This window comes from Chiloscyllium punctatum, chromosome 37 (genome assembly GCF_047496795.1).
Source record: "Chiloscyllium punctatum isolate Juve2018m chromosome 37, sChiPun1.3, whole genome shotgun sequence".
Classification (NCBI taxonomy): domain Eukaryota; kingdom Metazoa; phylum Chordata; class Chondrichthyes; order Orectolobiformes; family Hemiscylliidae; genus Chiloscyllium; species Chiloscyllium punctatum.
The window spans coordinates 48474189-48492463 of NC_092775.1; the positions used below are offsets into that span (position 1 = coordinate 48474189).

General features: G+C 38.4%; 1 protein-coding gene across 4 annotated transcripts in view; it reads right to left on the reverse strand.

The window, feature by feature from the left end:
* Positions 1-18275, reverse strand: part of LOC140463093 (microtubule cross-linking factor 2-like) — a 121816-nt gene that overhangs the window by 13668 nt on the left and 89873 nt on the right. For 3 of the 4 annotated variants that reach the window (XM_072556807.1, XM_072556806.1, XM_072556805.1), the window contains 3 exons: positions 10803-11054; positions 4688-4758; positions 380-1835 (listed from right to left, as the gene is read on the reverse strand). In XM_072556807.1, coding sequence (XP_072412908.1) covers positions 380-1835; positions 4688-4758; positions 10803-11054 — 1779 coding nt within the window. The remainder of the gene's footprint in view (positions 1-379; positions 1836-4687; positions 4759-10802; positions 11055-18275) is intronic. The other variant, XM_072556808.1, reaches the window with a different exon arrangement.

The following is an 18275-nucleotide window of genomic DNA, read 5'->3' on the forward strand; positions in this document are numbered from 1 at the left end:
AATAGAAGCAAACCATGGGCCCATGTCAATGTCTTATTCCCCCATTTTGAATCCCACCAATTCAATTTAATCTATTACTTACAATTAAGCAGTTTATCTACAACATTAATATTGAATATATATATATATTTTCAGCTAATGACTTTAGATATGAGTGAATGAAAATTGATGATTTATTTACTTTATAAACCTAAGGACACTGTCCAATTGACATATTTTAAAGGGCACAAGCACATAGAGCCTCTTTCTGTGCTGGAACTGTGTGACCTTATACTACTTCAGACATATTATATTAATATTAGTAGCTCCAGAGCAGAGAATTTGGAAAATAATTTAATGACATATTTCAAAGAAGATAACACTCCCATTAAAGCAGTACCTCAAGTAGACCAGGTGCTCCACATGCATCCCGGGGGTCTGGATCTTTCGCTCCCTGCGCTGGACAGGGTGTTGGTTTTTGGTCCTCCTTGTTCAGTTGCTTGGGAAGTCTTTTATTTACAATTCGGGAAACACTGTCTATCTGTGATTGGCCCGGAGGAGCAGCCACATCTGTTTTTCGGACACTTTCTTCAGAAACTGGATCTTTGAGTGGCTTGTCAGCTCCATTTGTTGGACTCTGGGATCTGCCACACACATTTCTGAAAAACTCCTGAACAATCCCATATCTTGATGTATCACCTTTCGTTTTCGTCTCATGTTGGCTTGATTTCCAGATGGAGTCGACACTTCCAGATGTATGTTCAACAACGTTGAACAAACTGGACAATCCATCATTGATTGAGCTGAGCACTGGGCTATCCCTTGTAGTAGTTGACCTAGCCCAGGCTGACTCATTTTGTCCTCTATGAGACATAGCCCATGGACTCCGCTCTCTTGTATGATCTATTTTCGATGAGCTTCTTCTTTGCAACTTTGGTGAGCCATACTTGGGTGAACAGCAAGGGCGTTCAAACTTAGTTGGCACCTTTTCCAGTGATGAAGAGAGTTGTTTGCTCCGTGAACTCTGGGTTGGCATCAGTAAGGAGCCCCTGGATGCCCACGACCGATGCAGGCTACTCGAGATCGATCTTGGACTCTCGGTCTGCAGCCCAATACTAATACTTCGGGTGGTCTGAGTGCCCACACTGATAACTGCAACAGTCTGGCTTGCAGTATTAACCATCCTTTCCACTGAATTTGTACAAATAACATTTCTGACACAGTTGGCAGCCTCCTTCATGTCATCACTCATATTACCTGATATTTGCAGATCATGCAGCGCAGATGGAAACCCAGTAACCGCAGCAGTAGTAGAAACAGAAACAGGATGTTCTCCAGTGCCACTTTCCAACAGATCCCGGTGCTTGGAAAAGTTATTAAACCACTTATTGCGCACCTTCTCTGGATGGAACTCCATGTCCTCAGTTTGTTTGGGTTTTGCCATGGTAAACAGAAAACCTGGTTCAATCATAATCTTTCCCTCATTGTTCTGAACCAAAGAACCATCCATCCTACGCATGACTGGTGGACTGTAATAAATGCGAATACCAGTTCTATCTGGTGCTGTGTAACTCCTCTGTATTTGTTTTGTGTTGAGATGTGGGTTAACTAGATTTCCTGTCATAGTGAAATCCCATGATGAAATTGCAGGCATCTCCACATCTGACTGGTTGATCAACGCACTTTCTGATTTTTCATTTAATAATGCACCGTTAGCATTCTTGTGTTTCCAGTTTTTCTTGTTCAGCTCCTCAAGATCATTTAAACCTTTTGGCAGGGGTGTAGAGGGTGGAGGTAAATACGGAGATGTGTCCAACAAGCTCTCAAACTCAGACATGGAAGAAACTGATTTGGCCCTAAAAATGATCCATTTAAAAAGGAGTTATCTTCTCTTTGTAAAAATGAAAGAAAAGGACAAGTACCTCATCATCCATAGGAACAAACAACACTATCAACTATTAATTTTCTAGTTAGGATGGTAAAGCTTTTGCTAATATGTTAATATAACAAAAGATTTCAGAAAATTACAGTTTTGGAAATATACAAATTCACTGGCAGAAGATCAAGACCTTGCTCAATTACCAATTACAGACCAGAAGTTATTCTGTACTTAGTAAGAATAATGTCATATGCATGTGCAGAATTTTAGGGAGATATCAATGTAACAATGTAACTGTATGGGGTTGGTTGTATAGGAGGCAATAATTACAGGGATATTCTTGGGTCAATGTTTAAAATTTCTTTATTATCACTCCTCAGTCCAGGGTAGTTAACACCTCACTGCCTTTAATCTACACAAAGTGTGTGTATTGGGGTGGAAAACAATATTGTTCCTGCAAGAAGTTGAGGAATGCCTTAATTGAGATGTTAAAAATGATAAAATGATGGCTACATATAGAATAACAAATTTACTTGATAGATGAATGCAGAGCAGGTTTTAGAATTGAGTTATTTTTCAATAGCTAATCATTTCAGATTAATCAAATGAAGAATCAAATTATATTTTGTTTAATTGTGGTTAGTTGCAAAATAATTTTTGTGTGGAAGAAAACGATATGGTACGGGTCAAAAGTATGGTTTATAATGTTATGGCTGTTATGGCTCAAGCTAATAGAAGCATAGGCTCAAAAAATGAGGAGATGCTATTGAAGTGGATGTTGCTGTTACATAGCACGCTGTATTTTAAAATGGCTCGTTTTGTAACAAAGTATGTAACAAAGATGTGCATGACAGTTTGTATAGATAGTTTGAACTCTAATCCGTTTTAGCATCATGGAGTCATGCATGGGTCTTTTAAAGAAAGGGTATTGATAGGTTTTTAAGAATATTTAGGTGTATCATTTAGAATAATACTAAATCACGAGGAGCTGACACTGTATATTCTAAGCAGATGCATACTTCTTAATTGGTGTCACATTATCTTGGTAATGATCTGTGGAGTTAGTTAAGAGAGACAAGCTGCCAAAAAATTGCAATCTTACAAATTTGACATGTCAAAGAATCAATCAGGAGAAACAGGAAGTAATAACAAAGGTGATTACGACTTTTAAAGAAATGAATACGAAATTTGGCAGATATGACCCAACTCATCCAAGACTGAAAATCACACAACACCAGGTTATAGTCCAACAGGTTTAACTGGAAGCACTAGCTTTCGGAGCGCTGCTCCTTCATCAGTGGTTGTGGAGGACACAATTGTAGGATACAGAATTTATAGCAAAAGTTTACAGTGTGATGTAACTGAAATTAAACATTGAAAAATACCCTGACTGTCTGCTGAGTCTTTCATCTGTTCGGATACCATGATAGTTTCACTTCTTTCATGTGTAAATCACAATATAATTGCTATAAATTCTGTGTCTTACAATTGTTTCCTCCACAACCACCTGATGAAGGAGCGGCGCTCCGAAAGCTAGTGCTTCCAATTAAATCTGTTAGACTATAACCTGGTGTTGTGTGATTTTTAACTTTGTATACCCTAGTCCAACACCAGCATCTCCAAATCATCCAAGATTGCACTGTTAATGCACAATATGCCAGTTAGAGGCTAGAATGTCTCTGATCATGACACACGGTTATGAAATGGTGATGACTAGTGGTTTGATGCACAAGGGAAGATAGAAGGAGAACTTTAGTTAACAGAAGGGAACAAGAGACTTGTGCCTAGTTAATCAGATTGATTGAAAACTACTGTTTTTATTAAATATAATTTCTCTTATAATTGCTTTGATAAACTTAAATTCTGTAAAACCCACGAAAACATATCTGTCTTGTAGGACATGGGTCTTGTAGGTAATCAGAAATTGCAAATTTTAAACCTGCTCTCTCAACTCACATCTATAATTGTAACTGATCTAGGTGTTGCAATTAAAGTTAAGTGCTATTGAAAAAAGTCACATTTTGTGAAAGCTTTCTCATTTTACTCATCAGGACAATTGACAAGAAATGTCAAAGTAAAAAGGGAAAAAGATTCTGCTGTATGTCAGGAGATTGGTTGGCAAAGGGACTCTGGTGGGGGAATTCCTTTGGAGAATTTACTCCTAAATGACTACTTATAATTAAAGTGAAGCCCTAAATCTTACAGGGGTATAATATTAAAATTAGAACTAAGACAAAAGAAACATGTTTTCACAGAGATTGATTTAAAAATCTCTCACCCTCGCCCCCAAAAGGCATTCAATGCTTTGTCAGTTGAAAATTTCAATATGACGAAAGATTTTCGCATGTGAGGATATAAATGAATATTGAGCAAAGATGGGTAGAGTCGAGGTGCAGATCAGGCAGGCAAAAGTGAGGACTGCAGATGCTGTAAATCAGAGTCTAGATTAGAGTGGAGCTGGAAAAGCACAGCAGGTCAGGCAGCATCAGAGGAGCAGCAAGGGCTTTTGCCTGAAACATCGATTTCCCTGTACCTCGGACGCTGCTTGACTGCTGTGCTTTTCCAGCATCACTCTAATCTAGACTCGAGGTGCAGATCATCCATGCTTGAGCGGGTGAACGGCCTACTCCTCTTATTGCAAATTTTTATCTAAGAAACAACTCAGCATATTAATATTTAACCTATACATTGACTGAGCTTCAAAACTTAACAACAAACTGGAAAGGTAGTAAACATGTGCCTACTTAATGCTAAATATTACTTGAGTTACAATTAAATTTTTTGCTTGGCTACAATATTTCATCAAAGTATAGATAAGCCAAATTTTACCGTTGCAAATTAGTTCCTTTAGCCTCTAATTCATCTGATGTTTCCTTTTCATTGTTTCTGTGTTGCAGCATCTGAAAAATATAAAGGATGTGGCTGGTAAACAAGTCAACTGGAATTTGCAGGATCTAGTGAATCGTGTTTAATTTCCTCAATTATACTGACTGTCACTATAAGTCATCCTGGGTTAACATCTGAGAAAATGCACCACCTCCCTGGACTAATTTGACAATAGCAGCTGTCTTTGTACCAGCATCACAAGGATTCAGGAGGCCTTTCATCTTCTATCTGATACAGATGCAACAATTAGCTATAGCATAGGTAAGGAGTGGGAGTGGGGTTCTATTATAGGCAAACAGTATGCCATTTACAAAGTGCACGGAGAGAATTTTCCATTGTTGCTTATATTTTGTTACATGCAATGGTGATGTCATGATATGGACCAAAACATAGTTCTTGTGATCTGTTCACATCTCTCGACCCCCAACCATCTTCAATACTGGATGAAGTGGGGGCGTTGATGGAAGTAGAGGGCGTTGTTCTGTTTTTAATGATCTTTTTTAATCACTCACAGGGTAAGGGCATCACTAATTAGGCCAGCATTTATTGCTGATCTCTAATTGCAGTTTAAGAGTCAACCACTTAGCTGTGGGTCTGGAGTGACACGTAGGCCAGACCAGAAAAGGATAGCAGATTCATTCCCGAAATGACACGAGAGAATCAGATGGATTTTTCCCTTGACAATTGATTTCTGGTCATAAACCAGATTTTTATTGAATTCAATTTATCTGCTGTGGTGGGATTTGAACCCAGGGGATGTCTTTTCTCGACTATAACTTATGACCTAATTACAAAACTGATTTCTCAGAATTCTCAAAATTAAAAATAGGTTCTTAGATGCAAGAAAAAGGGTTTTTTTTATTGCAAGAACAAATTCTCTAAAAAGATATTATGCCCTGCAGAAACCCAATAGTGATGTTCTCTACTGTAAACGTCAGCCTTAAATTCAAAAATGCTATTCACTAAATTAACAAGCTGCATTCAAGTAAGGTGAAATCACAGCTTTAATCAACTTTCACAGAATTTCTCTACATTCTGCAGTATGAGGGGAGATTTCTTTTCTTGTTCCATTCCCAGCTACAGAGGAAGAAAAGGGAAGGAACCCATTTCGAAAAGTCTCTCCTCCCAATACATGCTTTTATACAGAAGCACAAGGTAGTAATTGTGTACTACGTAGGCACAGGCTCTGCATGATGATGGTAGGAGGGACTTATTACCTCAGACAGATATCTGGCTGCTGCGAGCAACAAGAAGATCCCAGAGGAAATGAGGCATTAGGGTACATCAAAGACTCTGATCACTTGACTGCTAAGTGTTTCTAATCTTGCTTTTATTGCAATCTGGTAGGGATCAGGGCCTTTTAACTTCTACCTTTTATTGCAGCTAGAAAAAAATGATTACAATGCCCAAGAATATAGTTGTATTCTTTCTTCCAACCTAACTCCATGACATTATACAACTTGTATGTATTTGCACAGCTACCTGGGATGGGCAGTGGGAAGTGCCTAAGGAGGTTGATAATTAGCAGGAGCCAGTGGCGCCTACATCATCCTTTCAGACAGATCTCTGGACAAAACTCAAATGGTCACAAATGCTATCAAAGTGATAACAAACAAGTTTGATTTGCAATGTTTAAGTTAAATCCTATGTGATTATTATATGGTGCGCAAATGCACTCAGTTTCAGGATTTCCCCTTTATGATGTATTTCAGACATGTGAAATCTAACCTATTTTTCATAACTAAGTCATTGTGGAAGGGTAAATGTGTCACCAGATTGCAAGTGCTCACTGAGACTCCTGAGATTTTGATGGTCTTGGATATCTTCAAAGTGTATAGTGTGAAAGCATTTTAACTGATTGAGATACATCTGTTACTGTGGTGGCTGACTGGGCCTTCCCTGCATTCTACCTCCTTCCAATAATATCTGGAATAGTTGGTTGCCTAATGAGGAAAGATTGGACTTGTATCCACCATTCCAGGTATTAGTCTGGTAAACCTTCTCTGAACTGCCTCCAACATATTCATATTCATGTCTTTCCTTGATTAAGGTGACCAAAACTGTTTATAGTACTCCAGATCTGGTTCTATATAATTGAAGCATTGCATTGAGTACTGTGCACAGTACTGGTCAGCTTATTTATGGAAGAATGTGACTGACTCACTGACTGTCCATCCCTGGAAGCGTCTGGCAAAGCAGGTATGAGAGGAAGGCGGAAAACAAGGACAGACCAATCAGCCGCCATTGCAACAGATGTATTTCAATCAATCAGTCACATGCTTTCACAGTTTAGATGAGTAAGAGGTAATTTGAATAAGATATAAAATCCTGACAGGTTTTGATGGATTTTGACAGGGGAGATGTGGAGGCAATAGGTTTTCTTATGGGAGAATCTAGGGCTAGGCATCACCCATTTATATCAGTGATTAAGTAATTCTTTTTCTTGCAGAGGGTCACAAGTTTCTGGAACTCTTTTTCTGAAAAAGGTGGTGTGACATAGATAAAGGTAGACAGATTCTTGCGAAGTAAAGGGTTGAAAAGTTATTGGTATAGGCAGAAATGTGGATTTGACATTATAGCAGATTAATCATGATCGTATTAAATGGTGGTGCGGGCTAGAGGGCTGTTTGACTTAATCCTGTTCCTCAATTGGATGTTCAGATGATTGCAAGTTTGTCCCTTTTGCAACCGCAGACTTTGCAGTTCCTCACAGTAAGCCCAAATAACGCAAGTTTCATCAAATTTTTGCCAATTTGGCCAAACCTTCACAGTGCTATGTCAGCTACTTACACACCTCCTCATTGCAGTTAACTACTAGGATTGTTGCCAATTAAAACTCCATCTTAGTGTGGTGCAACTCAATTTAACATCCTCGACCAACCCTTTATTTTTTGCACATAGAAGTTAGTATGGAGAATCAAGACGGGTGTTTAATGATTCTAAAAAAAGTGTGCAGAATGAAGAAAGCATTCTTGGGTATAATTTCTAAATTAAGTGTTCTTCAAGCAGAGAAAGTAAAGACATTCCACATGACCTTCTATTAATTACCTCTAAAACAGAGAAAACTGCATGCTACATTGATCTCCCTGGTGACTCCTTATACATGTTCCCTTTCTATGAGGTTTCATGAAGGAAGCACTCATTTGTAAGTTATTGTCTACTATAATAAAAACTGTTTTAGTGAATTAGAAATTGATTTGCTCTACATTTTCTTAAAAAAATAACTAAATCAAAAAACAATTGCCAGATTCAGAAACTATATTATGGTATTGGTCCATCACAGCAGTGTCATAAAAGTCAAATTAATAATCTCCTGCATGAGATGAAGGTAAGATCATTAGCACAAACACACGCATTTTAGATCAAATCCTACAAAGAACGCAATGGAAATTAATTCTGTGAACACAACTGACCACTGTTGAACAGCCAGCATGATAATATCACATGAATTTTCCATCTACTTCACATCAAGGGACAATTCTCAATGCTTCGCATTCTTGAAAGTTTTATCCCTCACAGGAGAGTGAAGGAGTAGGGACAGCTCCATGATACACCAAACATGGTGAGAGAAGAAAGGTGCTTGGGGTATTGAAGGGCCTTTTATTCAATCATTTTTCAATACTTTCTCTGAGAAGTGTTGATAATTAGATTAGATTAGATTACTTACAGTGTGGAAACAGGCCCTTCGGCCCAACAAGTCCACACCGCCCCACCGAAGCGTAACCCACCCATACCCCTACATCTACATTTACCCCTTACCTAACACTATGGGCAATTTAGCATGGCCAATTCACCTGGCCTGCACATCTTTGGACTGTGGGAGGAAACCGGAGCACCCGGAGGAAACCCACGCAGACACGGGGAGAACGTGCAAACTCCACACAGTGAGTCGCCTGAGGCGGGAATTGAACCCGGGTCTCAGGCGCTGTGAGGCAGCAGTGCTAACCACTGTGCCACCGTGCCGCCCACGGTGAATACAGTTCACTTGTGGCACGATAATAAAATGGAGAGAAAGCATTACTGTTTATTTATATATGAGGAGATCAACACAAGAGGCATTACTCCCAACAGAAGAAAAAGATTTAACTTTCAGCTAAAAAAAACTTAATTCAGCGGGTGATGTTATGGGAAAGAGTCACTCTCATAAGTAACTGGTGCTGGATTATGATGACGAAGGTTTCATAAACTATGGCATAACATTCTGGGACACAGGTTTGCTTCCATAGCAGCAAGCAGCAAAGGAAATGCATGGTTCCCCCAAGAGATGAAACTTATGATTTATGAATGCGTTTTTAACAAAACTTTTTTCCCCCTCCCCTTTACTATCATCTTATGACTTGCACTGACAGGAAAAGAAACTGATCATCTGTCAAACCACTTAAAAAATAAAAGCAATCAAAACAAAACCTTCATTTTTTGGATGTTAGTGAGACATAAATATTAGAAAACAAATGCAGCATTCCATATAACACTATTACCCATATTAAATAAAGTGGGCTTCTTTACAAAGTGACCCTAAAAAATGCTGAATATAATTGCAACGCTCATTTACCTCCACATAGTATTAATTGGACAAATGCTACAGCTTTCGGATTGGCAACTGCAAACCTCCGAGCAGCAAGACCCCGCTGCAGTTTTAGAGCTCATCAAATGGGCATCCAATGTGCACATAAAGGCATAAACGAGGCATACCACCATCACTTATATACTCCGTAAAGCAAGAGATTGACTGAGGACAGGTTACTAATGAGGACCTTATAGAGTGTAACCAACTTGTCCATGATCTTCTTTGTAAAACAGGAATGAATATTTTGTTTTTGTTGTACAAAAAATTCCCTGCTTTGAAGACAGAGGTTGTTTTTACATAGAACATAGAACATAGAAGAATACAGCGCAGTACAGGCCCTTCGGCCCTCGATGTTGCGCCGATCAAAGCCCACCTAACCTACACTAACCCACTATCCTCCATATACCTATCCAATGCCCACTTAAATACCCATAAAGAGGGAGAGTCCACTACTGCTACTGGCAGGGCATTCCATGAACTTACGACTCGCTGAGTGAAGAACCTATCCCTATATCTACCCCCCCCCTTAATTTAAAGCTATGCCCCCTTGTAATAGCTGACTCCATACGTGGAAAAAGGTTCTCACTGTCAACCCTATCTAACCCCCTAATCATCTTGTACACCTCTATCAAGTCACCCCTAAACCTTCTTTTCTCCAATGAAAACAACCCCAAGTGCCTCAGCCTTTCCTCATAGGATGTTCCTACCATACCAGGCAACATCCTGGTAAACTTCCTCTGCACCCGTTCCAGTGCCTCCACATCCTTCCTATAGTATGGCGACCAAAACTGCACACAATATTCCAGATGCGGCCGCACCAGAGTCTTATACAACTGCAGCATGACCTCAGGACTCCGGAACTCAATTCCTCTACCAATAAAAGCCAGTACGCCATATGCCTTCTTCACTGCACTATTTACCTGGGTGGCAACTTTCAGAGATCTGTGTACATGGACACCAAGATCCCTCTGCTCTTCCACACTACCAAGGAGTCTACCATTAGCCCAGTAATCCATCTTTTTATTACTCTTACCAAAGTGAATCACCTCACACTTAGCTACATTGAACTCCATTTGCCACCTTTCTGCCCAGCTCTGCAGCTTATCTATATCCCGCTGTAACCTGCCATATCCTTCCTCACTGTCTACAACTCCTCCGACTTTCGTATCATCATCTAGGTTAAATATCCTAACCCTGCTGTCTGAATCCTATCTCAAACAGTATCTCAGACAGCAGCATTATACTAGGAGAGGGGTCTGTCAGGAAAATGGGCATTTGTGGTGTAGGACTTTCTGGTCCATTGTTCAACTTCCCTCAAACAAACATTCACCTTTTGAAGAGGAGGCAAGTGCTCTTTCTCAGCACACTTGTTAAAAGAAAGCCTTGCACAAAGAACTTTTTATTTTTAAGAGGAGACCATAACATTTGCACCTGTGGGACTACAGGCTTAAAATTATTTAATTCACATCAAAGTGGTTGTTTAGCATGTACCTGATTGATTTTATGCTGCATTTCCTTCAGACGCTGCTCGCTGTGGCTCCGCTCATTATTAAATCTGTCCAGTAACTCTAATTTCTCTTGACTCCAGTTCTTTTCACTGATTTGAAGTTGCTGTGTTAGATCCATAACTGCACTGTACGACTCTGCGAGGAGTTGTTGATGTTCTTCTCTCTCCCATTTCAAAGCAGATTTCATATCACCAGGAGTTTTCTCAGATGTCATTTTGCCAGCCCTACCTTCCAGCTGTTGTGGGAAATGAGTATTATTCATGGGATGCAGGCATAACTGGCATTTACTGCCCATCATTCAATGGTACAACTAGTGACCTGTAAGTCTATTTAAGAGTCAACCATGTTGCTGTGGTCTGGTTGCACACAGGACAGACCATGTAAAACTGACAGATTTCCTTCCCTAAAAAAACCATGACTGACAGTAACTTTTAAGCTCCAGATTTTTTTAGATTAGATTACATTACAGTGTGGAAACAGGCCCTTTGGCCCAACAAGACCACAACGACCCGCCGGAGCGCAACCCACCCATACCCCTACATTTACCCCTTACCTAACACTACGGGCAATTTAGCATGGCCAATTCACCTAACCTGCACATCTTTGGACTGTGGGAGGAAACCGGAGCAGCTGGAGGAAACCCACGCAGACACAGGGAGAATGTGCAAACTCCACACAGTCAGTCGCCTGAGGCGGGAATTGAACCCGGGTCTCTGGTGCTGTGAGGCAGCAGTGCCACTGTGCCACTGTGCCGCCCATTTAATGGTTCAAACTTTTTTCCATAACATTAATCTTGTGATTACTATTTCAGTATCATAACCACAATGCTACAACTGTTGATATTTTTATAGCCTGATTTTGAACATTTGTCATAAAATTGGAAGTAAACAGGTTAGACTTGGCTAGATCTCAAGCTCCAGCAATTACTTTCCTGTATTCCTTGCACTTACAGAAAATGCATATTATTTAATGTTTGGATTTCTGAAATGACTTCAATTGATTTTCTTTTTAACAAAATATAGGTTAAGTACTGTGCTTATATGCTTCAAACTGTCTACTTCAAAATTCATCTAGAATCTCCACAAGTCTGTTATGCATTTTCTGTAAAGTTACTCTGATTACATGCTTCCAATAGAAAAACAAAAATTAGCAGAAATAGTAACAATAATACAGCTGCAATCCTTCTTGTTACGCTGCTCAAAAGTCTAGGAAATGCAATTATGGAGCTAGATCATTAAACTAGATGATGTGAGGATACTGATTAACTGTGGGTCACCCTCTCCATGTCCCAGATACAATGACTAGATCAGGGAATTGGACGCTTGGATGAAGGAATAGTGTGGGTTGGAGGGTTCCACTTCATGGGACATTGGGTCAGGAAAGGAACTGTCCCATTGAGACAGAATCTGTTTGGACTTGGCTTTGATGAGGTTCCTAGTGCAATGGATGAATGGAATGAATGGAGAGGACACAAACAGTAAATGGGGAAAGGGTACAGCTGAAAAAGGTAGCAGAAGTATTGGTTAAAACTTGTAAAAGGAGACAAAGTACAGTAACAATCTCAGATTCTGTTTTAGGCAGAACAGATAAAGGGAACATTACAAGATATGTGAAAATCAAATTGAGAGAAAGAAGATCCTTGTGAATAAATCATTAGAGCAGGTGCAGCCCAAAGAGAGTTTAAATGAACACAGTGTAGGTGTAAATTCAGCCAGGTGGACATGATAAAATAATAATTACTGAGACACAGTTACAAATGGTCAGAACAAAGAACTAAATATATCCAGCTAAGGGTCTACAAGAATTCTAGGGAAAATAGTAGAGTGCAAAGAGTAACTAAGAATGATTTTTGTTAATAATAAGAGAGGGTATAATAAGATATAAGCAGGCAGTGGAGACTTTCCTGGTAGAATGCGAATGAGGAATGGCTTTATGACAATCGTGGGAATTGCCTGTAATCTGTCTGGCAGCAGCTTCAAAGTGGTCGATGCCAGAGATTAAGCAAGCCTGAATGGGATTTTAGTCCTCTTCTAGATTGGGATAAGCAAATTAGCAGATCAAAATGGCAATGAAATTACCAGCTCACATCCAGGGTTCTTTTGTGGCACCTACCTGATGTGGAAAACGACCCAGGTATGCTTTAATCTGATAAAGGAAGTAAATTAAGTTTGCCCCATTTCTACTCTGTCAGCCTCATCTGGTAGCAAAGTGATGGACAGTGTTGCCAACAATACTATTAAGCAGCTCTTATCCAGCATCAACCAGTTTATGGCTAAAACAAAGAATTGCAGATGCTGGAAATCTGACACAAAACCGAAAATGCTGGACAAACAGAATATGTGTGCAGTATGTGTTCACATTTCTGGGTCCAGTGACACTTCTTTAGAACTGTCACTGGACCCAAAATGTTAACTCTGTTTTATCTCTACAGATGCTGCCAGATGTGATGAGTTTCTCCAGCAATTTCTATTTTTTCTATCAGCTTCTGGTTATTTAGTTTGCTCATTTATGCTCACCAGGTCTATATAGTTTCCATGCCTGTATTTCAGAGGTAAGAACATGACAGATGCTGTAACTATAATCTTGCACAATTCTCTTGATTCAGCATCTATTCCTTTAGATTGAAAAAACTGTATTGAAGTAGTAGTGAGGAAATGTTTGTAGATATCGGTTACATGGACTTCCATTAGGCATTTGATAAAGTATCTCATAAGAGACTTTAAAGAGTAAGCTGACAGAATTGAAAACAAAATATTGATTTTGGTTAAGAAATCAAATGAGCAGCAGGAGACAAAGATAATAGGTGGGTACTCCTTTTTGGCAGGATGTGACTGGTGGTATCTTGTATTGATTTGTATTGAGGACTCAATTATGCAGTATCTTTATTAATAGCTTAGATGATGGAATAGAAAGTCACATATTCATATCTGCTGTTAGTACAGTAAAATGGGTGGAGCATATGAAATGTTCATAGGACAAGTGAATATGCAAAACAGTGACAAATTTATTTCAATGTAAGAAATACAGGGCCATTTATTTTAAAACAGAACTGAAAAGGCTGATTTGTATAGGCTGAGAAACTAAACACAGTGGAGAGGCTCAAAGAAATTTAGGGCTACAGTTAATTAAAGCATTAAAATGGCATGAACAGCTGCTGAAAATAAATAAAATGGTTAATAGAAGACTGGCTTTATATTAGGAGGACTAGAATAGGTACTGTGATGAAAGATCCCGGGTACCACACCTTAGAAAGGATATAATGGCCTTGCTGGAAATGTAACATCAATTTACAGAATGATAGCTAGACTCCACGGGTTAAACTAAGAGAGTTTACTCCCTGTAACATGGAAGGTTAAATTGTTATTTGAATGAAATTTTCAAGATAGTAAAGGAAATAAATAAATTCTACCAAAGTACCCTACTCTTCCACTGGTTATAGTCTAGGATGTGGGTGCTGAAAGGCTGCCTCCCCTTTTGGGAGAGATAAGAACTAAGGGACAGAGTTTAAAAATAAAGGAATTCTCAAATAAGGTAGCGATGAGGAGGACATTATTCTATTGGATGTTTCAGTGTCTTTGGAACTTTCTTCCCCAAACAGTCTTTGAATATTTTTACGTCAGAGATAAATACATTTCTTGATCAACAAGACAGTCAATAGTAAATGGGAAAGTGGAGTTGAGGTCACAATCACATCAGCCATGATTTTGTTGAAGGGTAAATGGCCTACTCCCACACCTAATGCCTATGTCTGTATTCTTTCATGAATGAAATTTAGAAACTGTTGTACATATGAAAAATGGTAATTATTTGGAACTATTCTGTAAACAGCAATTAATGCTCAATTACTAACTTGAACTGAGATTATTTGTGTTCCTTTACCTGAAGGTGTTAAAGGTTACAAGGTAAAGGTGGGTTTGAGAGTTAGGTCGCAGATCAGCCATGATTTGATTGAATTATGGAACAGCTTAACTTAATAGCCTATTCTTCCTGTGTTCCAAATGACAATATCACAAAAAAGCAAATTACCATTTTAAAATGGGACTACGAGCAAGAGGCACTTCTTCATTGATAGCTACCATCCATAATAAAACTTTGAATATAGGATGGATCTTTTTTTCAGTGGTTAATTACGGTCTACCCTTCAGACTGAAATTCTGAGTTCAATATATTAGTCATAAGAGACCGAATCACAAATGCATTTAGAACCACTAATAAGGATTTAGTCATGCCTTGGCAACTTGATCCGATATCATACGTACTACTCAGACTCGAGCTTCCTGTTACAATTACATTTCTTGAACAACTGGGGATGCTTAAGTTCTTGACTCTTAACTACCAAATACCAGAAGAGTTAGAACCATGACATATTACCTACCATTCATCACAATGGATACATGTGTTACTTTCTGTTGAAACTGTTTGGGAGAAAGGGCAGCTGAAACACTGACAATGCCACAAAAATCCTGAGAACAGGAAAAAATAGTCAACTTCTATCAAAATGGAGATGAGAGGTTATGTTTATTAACGTCTTGCAAAATTTACATTTTTTTCATATAAACATCACATGATTATACAAAGATTAATTGAAGTAAAATTAGACTGTACAATATTACTGCAAACTCAATTAGCTAGAATTTAAATAGCTAAAATGTGGTTGTTAAGATATAATCTTGCATCTCCATTCTGATAGGAAATATCTTTCCTTTGCCCAGAATCATTGTGGTGGTAACAGCCTCTTTACATCTCCCACTAGAACTACACAATTACTGATATCATAAGTGTTCACTCCAATATGAAATAAAAACATGCCATTTTGTACTCACAATGATATAGTCAAACATCAGTTGGTTGGCATGGTAACTGAATCTGAGAAACTCTACAGTATTCTATTTTCTGAGATTTTGTTTCCATCTTTAGGAACTATTAAATCACACTGCAGAAAATGGGGTCAGAATCTTCTGTTGAAATAATGGTGTGGCTAATGGTATTCAGCATCATCTATGCACAGAAGTTATGGGAATCTCAGGAGGATAAATGTTCACTCATCATAGAAATACAAGCAATGCTTTTGAACTGTGCCCTTCCACGATTTCCAGTGTGAAAAGAACATTTTGCTATCTGCTTCGCTATTCAAAAGGACTGTTAAAAACTGTTGTATGTATGTGGTAGATGTGAACTAATCTTGTAGTAGTAAGTTAAGGCTTGTCCATATGAAATCCAGAAATGGGAGTAAAGGTTGCATTTAAAAAGCACCTTACCACCTCTCCTTTCAATATCCAGCAGTACTGCATGCTGAGAGAGCCAGTTCAGAAAATGTATTCCAAATTTGACCATAATTTGCTCAAGCAACACATCTGGCTTTATTCATAATGGCCTTTTAATCTTGTGATAAGTGATAATTACTGTCAAACCACCTCATAGGAACAACACTTTACTATTACAAGCGTGGAATCTAATTTTCTCAACTTTTAATTGTCGTTACCAGATATTTTTTAAAAATATGTTTTTTTATAAAAAGGGTCCTGTTGTCTCTTTCTTCAGTTCTCTCTCTATCCAACTGTACTTTTCCTCACTTTATTTCTCTATCTGACTTTGGATTCACTCACTCTAATTTACAACTCCTTCTCAGTTATTTTGCTGTGAAATTTCACAATCCTTCAGTGCGCTAGATACATATGTGCTTGCCATGTTCACTCAGGTCCCAGATATATCCTGTTTCAGTCTCACTATGAAAATATCTTCTTTTACTTTCATCAGCTTTCCATGTAAAGAAGTTCAATATACAAACATGGAAGGCCATTATGAATAAAGCCAGATGTGTTGCTTGAGCAAATTATGGTCAAATTTGGAATACATTTTCTGAACTGTCTCTCTCAGCATGCAGTACTGCTGGATATTGAAAGGGGAGGTGGTAAGGTGCTTTTTAAATGCAACTTTTACTCCCATTTCTGGCAAATACTAACTGAAAATTCCCAAATATTAATGAATTTTCATAAAGATGAACAATATCGGTCTCTTGGGGATTATTTTCTCACAGTAAGGTTCATGAGACAGTACATAGCATACAAATTTCCTTCTGAATCACAGCATTGAAATTCCCAGGGCATAACATGCAGCTGTGTCCCTAGGTCAGTCCAGGGAAACCGTGGTATGTTGAGCTAAACAGCTGTAAATTACAGTTACATCAGCCAACATCTGCATGTCATGGTGTAAAGTAATGCAGACATTAGCAAGCAAATAAAGGAGGGAGGTGGTTTTTATTTGTTTTACAAACAATAGTGTCAAAGAATTTAGTGATCCTCTTGAAGTTTAACATTTGGACAGATATATGAGTGTTTTGTAATTTTAGATTTGAACTCTCATCCTGAATATTAGCTCATTATTGTATTAAGTGTTGCAATCCACAAGTGGCAACATGCCTGTAATATTAAACTACATGACTTAAGTTATTCTAATATTCTATAGCAACTTCACACCACTGAATTACTGCATACTTGGCTGCCACAAAAAGCTGTGATGCTCTGAGAGAGATGGGGCCAGATTTTTTTCTCAAATTCACGTTTAATGCTACTCAACATTATTTCTCCTTATGAGGTGCAGCAACCTTGAGGGTCAGATGTGTGGTTAAACATGATAATTCACATTTACCAACTGAATTACATAGAAATGCAACTTCACACCATTCAAAGTTTGAATATGAAGTATGACTCAATAAAGTGGTGCTTAAAAGAAAAATATAAATTTTTATTTTATATTTCTCTTCTGTCTCGTTTTCATTTCAACACTCTTCATTCAATCTTTCCCACTTTTCATTTCTCATGGTGTTTGATTTGACATTGAATTCATTTACTCCAATTCACATTTCTTCTCAGTTCCTGCTCTGTTTATTTCACAATCATTTGATTTGATTGCTCAAGGAGGTAAACAGATGCTGCTCTGTTTACTCAGGTCCCTGTACTCCTTGCTGTACCATCATTTACTTGCACTTGCAGCAACGTTTCAGCTAAGATTTAAAACTCTAACATTCAGCACATTGGTTCACTAGGAATTTTAACAATGGAGAAGAGCAGGGGTTCAATTTTCTTTTATAGCTTTCAAAAGTAAGGTTCTATGTTATAGATTGGAAGAGTTGCCAGCCAATTTAAATCACTGTAGAAATCATAATGGTAGAGCCTGACAAGATATTTCTAATATATTCAATTAAAAAAAGCATCGTCATGCAATGCGTACACAATGTCACTCAATGTTAGGGGCAATGTATCTTTGCAGGACTGATGCCTATGATAAATCACCATACTAAAAACACACCTTAATCTGCAGCTGCCAAAATATTTTACACTTGCCTTTCAGATGCTTTCGGTGGGTATGTCTCAGTGTACATGAACCTTGGGGAGGTGTGCTTTGATCGGGATTTCATAACCCACGCCAGCACTCATGAATGATGGTGCATGTGTTT